This window comes from Mus caroli, chromosome 18 (assembly GCF_900094665.2).
Source record: "Mus caroli chromosome 18, CAROLI_EIJ_v1.1, whole genome shotgun sequence".
NCBI classification, from domain to species: domain Eukaryota; kingdom Metazoa; phylum Chordata; class Mammalia; order Rodentia; family Muridae; genus Mus; species Mus caroli.
Window position 1 is genome coordinate 64106401 of NC_034587.1, and position 14689 is coordinate 64121089.

A 14689-nucleotide genomic window follows, 5' to 3' on the forward strand; every position below is an offset into this window, starting at 1 on the left:
CACTTTGTAGACCAGGCTGGCCTCGAACTCAGAAATCCACCTGCCTCTGCCTCCCGAGTGCTGGGATTAAAGGCGTGTGCCACCACGCCCGGCTTAAAATTTTATATTGTTTAATCTAATGCCCTAAGGTTGATTCCAGGTGAATCAGGGCCTCAGCGTATAAAGTGTACTCTTTTAATGAACAGAACCCCAGTCCCTGGATGTATAGTTGGCCTGTCTGAAGAAGTGCTTGCTCACCTGCCTTCTAGGCACCGTGATGGGTCCCTGTTACAGCCTGGTTTCTGGTCCTTTGCTCCGGGTCTCTTTCACTGAAAAAAAATACTGATGGGAGAAAGCAGGTCACTGATATTCCCTTTTGGAATTTTGCTACCTTGCAGGACAGACGGGTGCCGGGAACAACTGGGCCAAGGGTCACTACACGGAGGGCGCGGAGCTGGTGGATTCGGTGCTGGATGTGGTGCGCAAGGAGTGTGAGCATTGCGACTGTCTTCAGGGCTTCCAGCTCACGCACTCGCTGGGCGGTGGCACGGGCTCAGGCATGGGCACACTGCTCATCAGCAAGATCCGAGAGGAGTACCCGGACCGCATCATGAACACCTTCAGCGTCATGCCGTCACCCAAGGTCTCAGACACCGTGGTGGAGCCCTACAATGCCACATTGTCGGTGCACCAGCTGGTGGAGAACACCGACGAGACCTACTGCATCGACAACGAGGCCCTCTATGACATCTGCTTCCGCACGCTCAAGCTGACCACACCCACTTACGGGGACCTCAACCACTTGGTATCCGCCACCATGAGCGGTGTCACCACATCACTGCGTTTCCCTGGCCAACTCAACGCCGACCTGCGCAAGCTGGCTGTGAACATGGTGCCATTCCCACGTCTCCACTTCTTTATGCCCGGCTTCGCCCCCCTCACAGCCCGGGGCAGTCAGCAGTACCGTGCCCTGACAGTGCCTGAGCTCACACAGCAGATGTTCGATGCCAAGAACATGATGGCTGCCTGTGACCCACGCCATGGCCGCTACCTGACCGTTGCCACTGTCTTCCGGGGCCCCATGTCCATGAAGGAGGTGGACGAGCAGATGCTGGCCATCCAGAACAAGAACAGCAGCTACTTTGTGGAGTGGATCCCCAACAATGTCAAGGTAGCCGTGTGCGACATCCCACCACGGGGCCTGAAGATGGCCTCCACCTTCATTGGCAATAGCACTGCCATCCAGGAGCTATTCAAGCGCATCTCCGAGCAGTTCTCGGCCATGTTCCGCCGCAAGGCCTTCCTGCACTGGTTCACCGGCGAGGGCATGGACGAGATGGAGTTCACCGAGGCCGAGAGTAACATGAATGACCTGGTGTCCGAGTACCAGCAGTACCAGGACGCCACGGTCAATGATGGCGAAGAGGCATTTGAAGACGAGGATGAAGAAGAGATCAATGAATAGGGAGCCATAAGATGCTACAGTGTACATCTGCTCTTTTCTTAGCCCTGATGGTGTGGGAATGGTGCCCTGGTCTAAGCATGTCACTGGCCCCTCTCAAACCAAATGTACCACACTGTTCTCCAGGTTACCTGGAACAGTCCCAGCAGACCAGGGAGATCTTATATAGGAACCCTGAAAGCAAAGTAGGGGGTCATACAGGTCTAAAGAAAGTGACCACCTTTTGTCAAGCCCCCTTCCCACCCCAATCAGAGTTAGAATAGGGATTTGTTTTTTCATCCTTGGTGATAAAAACTAAAGCCACACAGTGTTGCCTTAAGTGAATGCACACTATGGAACTTTATGACAATCCATTCGTAATAAAATGCTAAACCTGATCATTGGTCTCTTGAACTTCATCAAAGCACTGTTATGTAGTCTCATTTTTCAGATATCTATTTTGTGAGATACCAGAACATCACATCTATCCTGGAAATAGCTGTTTGGAGTAGGGCCTGCTGTGTGGGGGTCAGGCTTCAACTGCTACCTACCACACGGCTAAACCTTGCCATTCCCATCCCTGTGCAGAAGAGGGCAAGGGTGAGGTGGGTACCACTGACATCCCCACACGTGCAAACTTCTGTCATTCTTCCAGCACAAGAGAAACACCACTCTCCTGCCCCTAGGCTTGCCAGAACCTGGCATCTGCTGGCACCTCTGTTAGTGTGTGGCAGGTGGGGAACACATGAGGGCAGGAGAACCCTTGGACACTTGTCAGGACCCACAGTCTCAGCTCTACCTGCTTGAAACTTGAGTTCCTTCAGGGGAGCTAAGAACTGGCCACTCTACAAGCCACTGAAGGACATTTCTTCCATTGTTCTAGAAGCAACCTGGTCAGTTATTTCCCTTCCACAAGAGAGGCTCAAATTGAATTACTGCTTCTCTGTCAAGGACCCCAAGTCTGGTAACAGTTCATCTACCACTAAAATACCCACGTGACTAAATAGGCCTTACGGACGTGAGACAATCCCCATTGAACAACCTCCCAAAAGCATCAAGTGGGGAGAAAATGAGGTATAGTGTGGTCCTTCTGCAACTGACCAGGCAGAGCAGATATGCTGGTGAGAGCTGAGGTGCCTAGATGCATGCAAAGCAGCTTGGGCTGGAGCATACACTATCAAGAATAGCTCCTATATCCACTGGAAGATGACCCCAGGGATGCCACTGTATTCTGTATGCCTAAAGGACATTGTCCCCCACATAAACAATGCACTAGGCGAGCTGGAATGTTTTTACAGGATGCAGATAAAAGAATAAAATGGCCAGGCATATTGGCTCACTCTAGAATCCCAGTACTCAAAAACAAAGCTGGGAGTTGGGTGCATGGCTCTTGCAAATCCCAGCATCCTCCAGGGGATCTGGTGGACTGTCCAGCTAATATGGGTAGGTACCTCCACTCACAGGCACATGCCACTTACAAGTGCTAAAAGCTGGAGGGACATTAAGGATACTGGCTGTTCTTCATAGGACCCAGGGCAGCTCGCAACTGTTTATAATTGTGGTCTGAGGAGATCTAATACTCTCTTCTGTCCTCAGGCAACAGGCATGCAGGTAGTACACAGACATAAATTCAGGCATTATACCCACACATAAAAAGATAAAAATGAATCAATCTCTAAAAAACAACAAACGAACAAACAAAAGCCAAAGCAGAGGGATTGCTGTAAGTTCAGTGCATAATGACATCTAGGCCAGCCTGGTCTGCACAGTAAATCTGATTTTTAAAATTAGCCAGGCAGTGGTGGCGCATGCCTTTAATCCCAGCACTCGGGAGGCAGAGGCAGGGGGATTTCTGAGTTCAAGGCCAGCCTGGTCTACAGAGTGAGTTCCAGGACAGCCAGGGCTATGAAAAAAACCAAAAAAACAAAAACAAAACAACAACAAAAAACCCAAAAACAAAACAAAATTAGCTATTACCTCGAAGCTCAAAATCTCATTTGAAGATGAGTCAATCGTCACTGTGCCATCCGTGTAACCCTCTCCTGGTGACCGACAAGAGCAACAGTTCCCAGCACACCTCCAGCACACACCCTGACCCACCATCGCCTCTCTGAACTCGGATGGTTCAGGGCAGTGTAGCCTAGATGGCACAATGTCCACTTAGTCGTGACAGCTCAGGGGGAACCTAGCTGATGCAGTTACCACAGCTGCTCCCGATGACTGGCTCCTGGATCCAACAGTACTGGTCGGGGCATGAATCTGGAAGGCTGCGGGTTTCTGTGGGAGCTGATGAGACCAGCAAGGTGAGCTTTTGAGGAGTCCATCTCCAAGACAAAGCACACTTAACTCCTTGACATTATGTTTTCTACATAAGCACAGCATGGCAACCCTTCATATGCTCAGGAAAAAAGTGCAATGTCCACCTTTATTTCTGATATAAAGACTCCATATTTACATAATACATTCATGTTTTTAAATATGGTACAGTTCTCTATAGAAAACCATTCCATTAAAACAGCAACAAGTGATCTGAATTCAAATTTGAAAATATTTGGTTGAATCAAAATATTCTTATTAGGACTCCAACTGAATTTCACAGTACGTCTGCAGAGATGTCACAGGAGGAATGAAGAGAGGGTGGTAGGAAAAGTCTCCCCCGGGACAGGCCTCAGCAGATGGTGCTGTCTCTCCTGTTCCAGCCACTGTTCGTGAGGGCGAGGCTGAGGAAGTCTCCTTCCCAGCCCTGGGCAGTTGCTGCAGTTGCTGCTGCCCTCAGCTGTAATGGAGACCATCTTCTCCGCCTGGCTGACTCTGGCTGACTCGGCTGCTGGTTCTGCAGCAGGGCCCTTGTTCAGACTGAAGCCCTGGGAGGACAAAGCAAAGGGGCCTGCAGCCCCCAGCCTAGCTGACAACCTTCTCATTCAGCGGCTCCTCCTTCTCCTTCTCCTTCTCCTTCTTCTCCTCCTTCTCCCGCTCCTTGTTCCAATCTTTAAGGCCTTCAGGAAGAGAAGTGTCCTCGTCTAAGCTGCCAGTGCCTTCCACAAATTCTTCATATGTGGACTTTTCTGTAAATGGTCTGGGACCGAGAAGCTGAACCATGTCATTCTTGTCTAGGACTTCCTTTTCTAACAGTAAGAGAGCGACCTGAAATACAAGCAGTTCCCACTAAGTTACTGAGCAAATCTACCTAAAAGGTAAGATTTCTACTTACAGAAATGATCAGAGCACTTGCAGAGGACCCGAGTTCAGTTCCCAGCAAACCACCATTTCATAACTCTAGTTCCAAGGGGTTTAATCCCCACTTCTGGTCATTGAGAGCACCAGACATGCGCATTGTGCACACACATACATTCAGGCAAACACTCATACACATCAGAAAACTCTAATATTAAAAAATAAAATAAGGGCTGGTGAGATGGCTCAGTGGGTAAGAGCACCCGACTGCTCTTCCGAAGGCCCAGAGTTCAAATCCCAGCAACCACATGGTGGCTCACAACCATCCGTAACGAGGTCTGGCGCCCTCTTCTGGAGTGTCTGAGGACAGCGTACTTACATATAATAAATAAATAAATAAATAAACAAACAAACAAATAAATAAAATAAAATAAAAAAGGGTTGGAGAGATGGCTCAGTAGGTAAGAGCACTGATTGCTCTTCTTCCAGAGGTCCTGAGTCCAATTCCCAGCAACCACATGGTGGCTCACAACCATCCGTAACGAGGTCTGGCGCCCTCTTCTGGAGTGTCTGAGGACAGCGTACTTACATATAATAAATAAATAAATAAATAAACAAACAAACAAATAAATAAAATAAAATAAAAAAGGGTTGGAGAGATGGCTCAGTAGGTAAGAGCACTGATTGCTCTTCTTCCAGAGGTCCTGAGTCCAATTCCCAGCAACCACATGGTGGCTCACAACCATCTGTAATGGGATCTGATGCCCTCTTCTGGTGTGTCTGAAGACAGCACCAGTATATTTAGATATAATAAATAAATCTTTAAAACAAAAACAAACAAAAGATAAAAAAGAACCTAAGATAACAGAACATGTCTCATAAATCAGGGCACATGTATACAATTGAGGATTATATAGCTGTAATAAGGAATGCACATAGTTGCATAGTTGACTCTAGGTACCTGAGGAAGCTGGAGGCTTAGCTGGTACTGTGGTAGCCAGTTCCCTTATCTGGAAGAAGAACCTCAGACAACCTGCCAAGTCCTTCCTCCACAGCTAGGCCCTGAGCAAAGCCCTCAGCCCTCTCCTCGAAGTAGACTACTCCCTGGCTGGCTCAATTCTCTTCATTGCTTTCTTTTCTCTGTTGGGTCAGAAAGTACTTCTAGAATCCAGTGTTTCAGGATCCTTACCCCATTCAACACATCTTCCCTTCACCAAACACTCACTTGCTATCTACTGTAAGGACACGTATCTAGGTAGGGTATGGTAAGTGCACCCCTCCCCACTCACCTCCATTATGTCGGCATCCTCTAGGCCAGCACAGAGAGCCATTTTGATTCTGGCAGCTTCTCATTTTAACTACTTGGCTCACGGGCTCTGGCAAAGCTCCCTGGGAACGAGGCTGGCCTAAAGCAGTTGTTTAAAGCCTCCCCTCATCTAACACGAGAACCAGAACAGTTCCCGCTTCTGTTCCCCAGCCACAGGGAGGACACTTAGCTCAAAGTGAAGAAGGCACTAAACCATCGCAGGACGCCACATGGGGGACTCACCCCTCTAATTCCAGTACTCAGGAGGCAGAGGCAGGGGAAGCCTAACAAGATTGGTGCCAGCCTGGTCTACATAATGAGTTCCAGGCCAGCCAGGGTTACATAGCAAAATCCTGTCTCAAAAAATAAACAAGGCTGGCAAGAAGGCTCAGCAGGTAAAGACACTAGCTGAGCAACCTTGATGACCTCAATTAAACTCCTAGGCCCACAAAAGATGGAAGAAGAGAACCAACTCCACAGAATTATCATCTGATTGACATTTGTACAGGTGTGTACACGTGCACATGCTCAGAGGCTCATCTGTACGCAGGCACCTACCTTCTCCACGTCAGCCTTCTTCTCTGTGAGAAGAGCCACCGTCCTTCTGTAGGCATCGCTGATGAGTATCCTCACTTCATCGTCTATCATCCGTGCAGTGGCCTCACTGTAAGGCTTCTCTAACACCATGTCCCCCTGTCGTGGGAGGTCAAAGGAGATCTGCCCCACTTTCTCGTTCATGCCAAACTGAACAATCTGAAAAGGATCCAGGACTAATAGGTTAGACGACAGAGGACCTTCACCTTAAGACTCACACCAGGGGCTGGCAGAGTGAGCAAAGGTGCAGTACGATAAGTTCATCCTGTGTGTTCAGGAAACACTGGGCACCAGCACCAGCACTGAAGCCCGAAGGCTCCTCTACCTGTGAGGGAAGTGAAGGGCTAGAAGCTCTTGATGTGAGCAAACTGCCAAAAAGTTCTCCCTGTGAACACACGGTCGCAACCCGAGAACGTGGGACACAGGATGACATCTGCATGAGGGACCACACGGAGAGGCTGATGCACCGTGACTCACGTGAGGCTCCCACACTACACAGCACTGCGTGAGGGAGAAGCTTCTGGAGGGAAAGCCCAGGACCAGGGCTGGAGATGGCCCAGTGGTGAATGAAGAACACTGCATGCTCGTCCCGAGGACCCAGGTTCAGTTCCCAGCACCTCCATGGAGGCTCTCTATTGTCTGTGACTCCAGTTCCAGAGCCAGGGAAAGCACAGGCTTCCCCACTTCCCCGCATCCTCGCCCTCCCACTCCTGAGATCAGGATGGAGAAGCGGACGCCTTGTGAAGTTACTGTGAGAAGAAGAAAGAAGATGTAGAATGATGCTTCCCGAGGAGACAAGCGGGATGGAAAGGCAGGTCCGCAGCAGAGCAAACTGTGACCCACTCACTGTTCCAGAAATGAGGCCACCAGGGGGAAGCAGAAAGGAACCCATGAATCAAACACAAGGCTCACATGGTGCTAGAAAGCAGGAAAAAGTACACAGGAGAAAAAAATACTTTTTACAAAGAGTAGACAGAAATAAGAGCAAATTATAAGCAATAATATCTTAGGGGGAAATGTAACATTAATAAAAACTAGTTAGAAAATATTACTTTCAAAGAAGACATGAAGGACAGGGCAAGAGCTGCGTCAGTGGAGAACAGTTCCCTAAGGAGCCACCCAGGTCAGCCCAAAGCAAAGAGCCTGCTGCTGGGCAGTGGCAGCCTGTGGTAGAAGCTGAAGAAGGCAGAAACAGTTAGAGTCAGGAAAGGAGAGAAGCTGCTGCCTGGGGGCCTGGGGAGTGACAAGGGACAGGTGCAGGAAAGTCCCCAGTTCAGTTGTCAAACTGCTGTGAGGACATGGAGCTTACAAAGTAAACTTGAAGGCTTTTAGAGAGAGGAGCAGGGATGTTCCCAGCATCCACGTGGCAGCTCACAATTCTCTGACACATCAGTTCTAGGAAGTCCAACGCCCTCTGCTGACCTTCAAGGGCACTAGGCACACATGTGGTCTATGTGCATGCACCCAGCCAAGGCACTCATATACCTCAAGTGACAATAAAATGCTCTTTTAAAAATTAAAACTTTACAGCTGGACATTGCAGCACATGCTGAAACCCTGATGATTCAAGGTTCCATTCAGCTACTTAGCAAGTGAGAACTAGCCTGAGCTACATGCGATCCTATCTCAAAAAATAAACATTCTGAAAAATAAATTTTAAACTACCTAAGCATTACATGCCGGACCCTAAGGGAAAACTTTGAAGACTATGGCACAATTTTTTCTTCTGTAACTTATTATTCTAAAGTGGAATTTTTTTTTTTTAGTTCTATGTTTGTATCTGTACAATTCTTTACCCATGAGTTCTGGTGCCCCTTACAGGTCAAAGGGGTCAGATCTGATCTGGAGTTATGGGCAGTTGTAAGCTGCCCAACATGAGCTCTGGGATAAAAGCTTGGGTCCTCTGCGTCATGTCTGCAGCCGACAGACAGTAGATCTAAGACTCTCTGCTGCAGAAACCTTACTCAGTGAAACACCATGTCACTTCAGCAACCCGCAAAGGCTAATTCCCAGGCAGGTAAGAAAAGGAGGCAGAGGCCCAGCTGCAGACTCACCTGGGCATAGGCACTCTGGGTAACCTTCCTCAAGTCGTCCTGGGCACCGGTTGTAATTCTCCCGAAGAAGATCTCCTCAGAGACACGGCCGCCCAGAGTCATGCACATCCTGTCCAGCAGCTGCTCCTTTGTGTACAGATACTGCTCCTTGGGCAAGTACTGAGCATAGCCCAGCCCCTTGCCACGCGGGATGATGGAGACCTGGGGAGCAGGAAGCACACACTGCCAATGCAGTCCCAAGCAGAGTGTCTGCACGGACACTCCCTGATGAAAGGGCAGCACAGTGCTGGGCTGCAATGACCAGGCGAGGAACCGCCTAACCCGAGAGTTAGGCCCAGAAAGCATGTCTGCCCTAGGTAAAGGCTAACTACAATCAGTCTCAGTGAAGGCTGCCTGGGGTCTCCTCTGGCAGACCACAGCACTGGCTCGCCTCCTGCACAACCGTCTCAGAGGACAAAAGGGCCAAGATGCTCAAGAGCTGACAACTGGCCTTCCAGATCACTCTTAGGAAACTAGGTGAGCTCTGTTTTCTTTAGAAATTAACTGTATTGAAGGAGGAGCTCTCTATATAAAGTTTTAACCACTCTAAGCATAAAACAGTTTTATAAACGACTTCCAACCACAACTAATCTATAAAATGGGGGCCACTGTACCCCACCGCTGCCACACAGAGCCCCAAGCTAGCTCATGTACACTTACAGACAAGTCTGTCCTTGCTAGAACGGCATGTGAGTGCCACTGCACAAAGCGTACCTTGGGTCTGGTCATCCATATTGTTTATACTAACAGCCTGCTTATTCATGTTTACAGCTTTATAGCATGCCACTGATAAACACATCAGGTATCTATTCTGTTTTTTGAGATAAAGTCTTGCAGTTTCCAGAGCTGGCCTTGAACTCATGGCACGTTAATCATACTGCTCCAGCCTCCAAAGTGCTGGGATGACAAGCACCAGTGTCCCCCGCTACCACACACACAGTTTCCAGTTCACTTTTGATGGACAGCTTACTGACACTATAAATACAGCAGAAAAACTCTTGTGTGGAGTCTATTCTCACCCGTCTTGGGCGAGGACCATTTGATCACTTAGAAGCCAGCACACAGAGCCATTTACCCCGACAGCCCAGCCCCGTCAGCAGTGCACACAGCCTAAGTGGCTCTGTATCAAGTTAGGACTCCTTTGCAGTTTCTTGGCTTGATGTCAGTTCTTATGTCCCATTCCATAAAGCCTATGCAAATCTTGCCCACTGCTTTCCTGTGTCAACTTTAAGACTTGTTTTTCCAGATCTAACTCCTCTGTCACACATTTTTACTGCAAATATTTCAGAATGTGGCCTTTTCTCCCCTCCCCTTTAAATGATTACATTTTTAAGACAGGAAGTCCATATACAACCCAGGCTGACCTGAATTTTCAGATCTTCTTGCCTGTACCTCTTGAATGTTCTACCATGTGCCTACGCACCTTTTACATTTCTTCATGGCATTCTCTAAGTCATTTGTTTTGCTTGAGTTGGGGGTCTTATTCTGTGCCCAGACTGGGCTCATTCTGCATGCTGGTCATATGCTCTGCCACTGAGTGACACCCTCTAGTAGTGCTGGTCTCTTTAGGTAGCCCAGACTGGCCATAAATTTAAAATCCTCTTGTCTCTGCCTCTCAAATGCTAAGATTACAGGCATGTGATACCATGCCTAGACCTCAATAACTGTTTTAAATTTTAATTAGGTCCCATCTATAAGCTCTCCCTTTTCATTGATTGATTGATTGATTGATTCTGTGTAGGTGTGGCTGTGTGCATATAAGAGTATGTTCTCTTATTCTCCATCATGTGGCTCTTAGGACTGAACTACAACTGTCACGTTTGGTGGCAAGCTCCCACTGAGCCATCCTGCCCACCCATTCACCAACCTTCTTTTTTCAGTTTATGCTTTTTGTGTTCCAAGAAAATGTCTACATATTCTGTGAGAAGTTTTATCATTTTACATTTTAGCTTTTCTAATCCATTAACTTTCTGGCCTGTGATGTAAGGGTTAATGTTTACTTTTCCTATGAGCCCAGAGTTATCAGAATCACACGTAAGAAGACAGTCCTTCCTTCCTTCCGTCTCTCCCTCTTCTTTTCACTTTATGAAGCTAGAGTCTCAAAAGGCAAGACTGACCTCAAAAGTCGGAGATGACCTTAAACCCCCTGGAGATCGTCCTGCTCCAGCCCCAGTGCATGATGACAGGTATGCACCATCACTCCCAATTCCCACCTTGAGAGTTGTCAGGAGGGATGTGGCCTCTGCTGCCAGGCGACCTCACCTGTCCCCTCCCCAGTGCCACAGGCTTTACTTACTGCAGCAGTGTACAGTCTGACAGTTGGGCAGTGTCATCCTCCCACCTCGCTGTTCCCCCTGTTCTAGCAGTATCTCCAAAAAACCTTAGTTCAGCTAACAATGAAAGCCTACTTGGGCTGAGAGTGTGGCTGAGACTTGGAGTGTTTGCCTAGCATGTGTAAAGCCCTAGGCTCCGCAAAAGAATGTTACGGAATGCTCCTAACAGACTGCAATGAGGCTACAGGTCAGTTTGGGAAGAAACAGCATACGATTCTATAAACAGAATGCACTTTTAATTATACCTTAATTCAAGGTATAGGCCCTATATTTTCTTAAATTTATATTTTATGTGTTGAGAATCTATTGAAAATGCAATTGAAATTTTTTTTCTTTTTTTGAGATAGGGTTTCACTATGCAGTTGTTGATGACCTAGAACTTGCTATGTAGATCAGGCTGGCCTCAAATTACTAGAGATATACCTGCCTCTACATGAACATGAAGGGATTAAAGGTATGGGCTACTATACTTGGCTAAACCTTGCATTTTCAAAAAAAAACTTAAAATTAAACAAAAATTTATTTTCCAATTATCCATTAACAAATACAAAGATACCACAGATCTTTGTATATTCGCCCTGGATTCTGCACATCTCTTAACCCATTAATTCTAGTGGCGTCTCTGTGGATTCCTCAGGCGTTTTCTGTGTATGTGAATGTTACCCCCTCTGCTGCTCCTCTTGCAGCTGACCCCAGAACCATCTTCTGACATCACAGTGCAGCTGAAAGCTTACAAGAGGGAGACCTCACTAGCCTCTGCTTGTGTTCTGGCCAGGATCTCTGGAGATTCCCCATTCCACACACAGTTCTATCAGACCGCCAGATATGGTCAGTTCCTATCAGATCTGGGTTTCAACACTGCACTATTTGTTTCTAGAATGTTCCTGTTAAGTATTTTTGGAATTCTGAACTCTCTTCTCAGCCATCTCAAGATGGCCACTGTGGCGTAATTACAGAAGCCCCTCAGACCACTGCCAAAGCTGCTTACTGTAGGTCAGCTCTCTCCCAACGCTGCTCTGCCTTTGGCTACTTTCTGGCTGTGGCTTTCTGAACCAGGCATAGCAGCACAGGCCTCACTCTAGGATCCTCCAGAGGCTGAAACGGAAAACTCAAGGCCTGCCTTGCTACAGAGTGAGTTCCAGCACAACCTGGAAGCTTAGTGAGACTCCACCTTGAAAGAAAAAGTAAAGAGAGTGGGAGCGGGGCAGTCACTAAAGTGACTGCTGTGCAAGCATCAGGACCTGAATTCAGATCCCCAGCACCCACCGGATGTGATGCCTATAATCCTAGCACTCAGAAGGCAGAGACAGGAGGATCCCTGGGCCTGGCTGCCAGCCAGTCTGGCTGCATCAGTGAGCTCCAGGTGAGTGAGATACTATGCTGATAATGTTGATAATGGTGATAAAAGTAATGTAGAGAGCAACAGAGAAAGATACTCAACACCGACCTTTGGTTACTACATTCAAGTGGACACAGGTGAGTAGGTATATGTGTGCACACACCTGAACACAAACACACATATACACCACATATACTTCAAAAGTAAGATAAGATAAAATTTTAAGAGGGCTAGGGCTAGCTCAGTGGTAGAGCACTTACCCAGCATGAATGAGGCCCTAGGTTCAGTCTCCAGGACGGCAGACAGAAAGTGTGCTGTCTAAGTGTGTGTGGAGTCTGCAGGAGGGGTAAGTACCTCCTTCAACCTTCAGTAGTTTCTGCTACATTCCTCCAAAGCTACACTGTTTGTTATTTCTTGAGTGAGTGCACTCCCTTTCGGCCACTGCTTCTATACTGAGCTGGCTCGCCTACTGAATGTACGCTGCGGCACCTTTAAGAGTGGGTCTGCATGCTCCAGATACCAGCCAGCGACCGCGTGGCCTGCTTCGTGGTAAGCCACCGTCTTCTTCTCCTCAGGCTGCAGAACTTGGGTTTTTTTCTCCAAGCCTAACAATAACAAAACCCCAAACCACTGTTTTAGTGACAATGACATTAAATAACATTAAAAAATAGCAACACGGTACTATACACCTCCTTACCTAAGACATAACAACTAGGCTGCCTAAACTTCCTGCCCCAAATCAGACTAGGGGCAGAGTCTAAAATATATCCAACTGCAACAAAAATGTATTTCTCATCTCTGCCCCAGGCTCACTCTTAAGCCACACACCTTTTTTGGGTAAATATAATTCTGCATTTAGGTCACGTGAGACATGAAACTCATGGAAAGACAGAAGTTCGGCAGAGTCGTCTGCCTGGTTTTGTTATGCAGAACCCTCAAGTCCTGGGACAACAAGGACACTTGCTGTCTGCTGGCAGTGGAAGGCAGAGGACAGGAAAGACAATGCCAGTGAAAGACCTGAAATCCCACTCAAAGCAGGCCAGGCCATCACACAGGCCAGACAGTTTATGGGATGAAGGACTATGTCAAGAAACACTTTAGGAAGGCCAGTTCCCAATCCATAGTCCAAATGATCCTGTGTAAGAGTTCAATACCAACTACAGAGCTCAAAGATCTGCAATTTCAGCTTTTTCCAGCCTGCAGAGAGGCAGACTCCAAGCCTCATTTTATACCATGATCTATAATTGTAAACCTTAATAGTGCGCATTCTGTGGCGGGCAAATTATCACCTCAAGTGTTCTGCTTTGTTTAAAGTAATTCATCTGAGGGGGACGGGGAGGGGAGGGGAGGGAGGAAGCTATGCTCTCAATAACCTAAGACACGTGTATCCCAAGGCTACCAGGGTCAAAGTCACTAAGGATGAGTTAGTGCACCTTCTGTCTCCTCACACGTTTCCTTTTGGGGTGCTGGAGATGGAACCCAGCGCTGTGTGCACTAAGCAGGAACTCCACCATTATGCTATAACCCCTAACCTTCCTGCACGTGTATCTGAGTTTACAAACAATCCCCTCATAGTTCATCACAGGCTTCCTCCCTGTCTCAGTATGCCACATTATTACAAAGCATGAGACTTTGGTTCACAGAGGCAGCGTGTCTGGAGATAGCGTGGCAAGCCCCAAGGCTACATGGATATATTACAATGGATATACTTTTTTGGTAGCTCTTACGAAAACAGAGAAATCATGGAGTGGAGATTCCTTTCATGAGCTGGGCTCAAACCTGATAGTCTCCTCTCACCTTCTGAGTGCTGGGATTACAGTCACACCCCACCTATCACCTTGACTACCACCATCCTTTTGACCGGAGTTATACTCAGCTGCCTTACCTCCAATCACTCGCTCAATCGCTTGTTCGAAGTGCTTCTCATTAATGGCATCTGAAAGGTGTCTTGCAGCAATCAAAGCGGCTTCATTGCAGACATTGGCAACATCAGCGCCTACAAAATGAGCAGACAACATCATGCTCAAACTGACCAGTCACACAGATCACGTCAAGTGTTTGTAAGACCCTGAGCTACTCTAGTACTGAGTACAAGCTATGTACTCTTGGCCCTGGGAGCTAAAATGAGAGGATCAGTAATAAACAGGTAACTTCAGAAAACTATTTTGTTAATAGATGATATGGTTCATGTAATAGCCAAACTATGATAGCATCTTTAACATTTTATTTTATTTATGTGTCTGCGTGTTTTGCCTACATGTATGTCTGTGCACCAACTGCATGCAGTGTCAACAGAGACCAGAATAGGGCGCTAGACCACCTGGAGCTGGAGTTACAGATTGTTGTTAGCTGGGTGGGTGCTGGGAATAGAACCTGAGTCCTCTGGAAGGGCAGCTGGTGCTTTTTTCATTTTCTTTTTTAAGATTTATT

General features: G+C 47.5%; 2 protein-coding genes across 2 annotated transcripts in view; one reads left to right on the top strand and one right to left on the bottom strand.

Moving 5' to 3' along the window:
• Tubb6 (tubulin beta 6 class V) overlaps positions 1-1818 on the top strand; it is a 12189-nt gene extending 10371 nt beyond the window's left edge. The window contains exon 4 of the mRNA XM_021150156.1: positions 378-1818. Coding sequence (XP_021005815.1) covers positions 378-1444 — 1067 coding nt within the window. The 3' untranslated portion in view covers positions 1445-1818. The remainder of the gene's footprint in view (positions 1-377) is intronic.
• A 1548-nt stretch (positions 1819-3366) lies between these two features.
• The window catches only part of Afg3l2 (AFG3 like matrix AAA peptidase subunit 2), a 44339-nt gene continuing 33016 nt past the window's right edge, over positions 3367-14689 (bottom strand). Inside the window, exons 11-15 of the mRNA XM_029471820.1 lie at positions 14145-14255; positions 12749-12864; positions 8549-8749; positions 6459-6653; positions 3367-4564 (exon numbers count right to left, since the gene is read on the bottom strand). Coding sequence (XP_029327680.1) covers positions 4322-4564; positions 6459-6653; positions 8549-8749; positions 12749-12864; positions 14145-14255 — 866 coding nt within the window. The 3' untranslated portion in view covers positions 3367-4321. The remainder of the gene's footprint in view (positions 4565-6458; positions 6654-8548; positions 8750-12748; positions 12865-14144; positions 14256-14689) is intronic.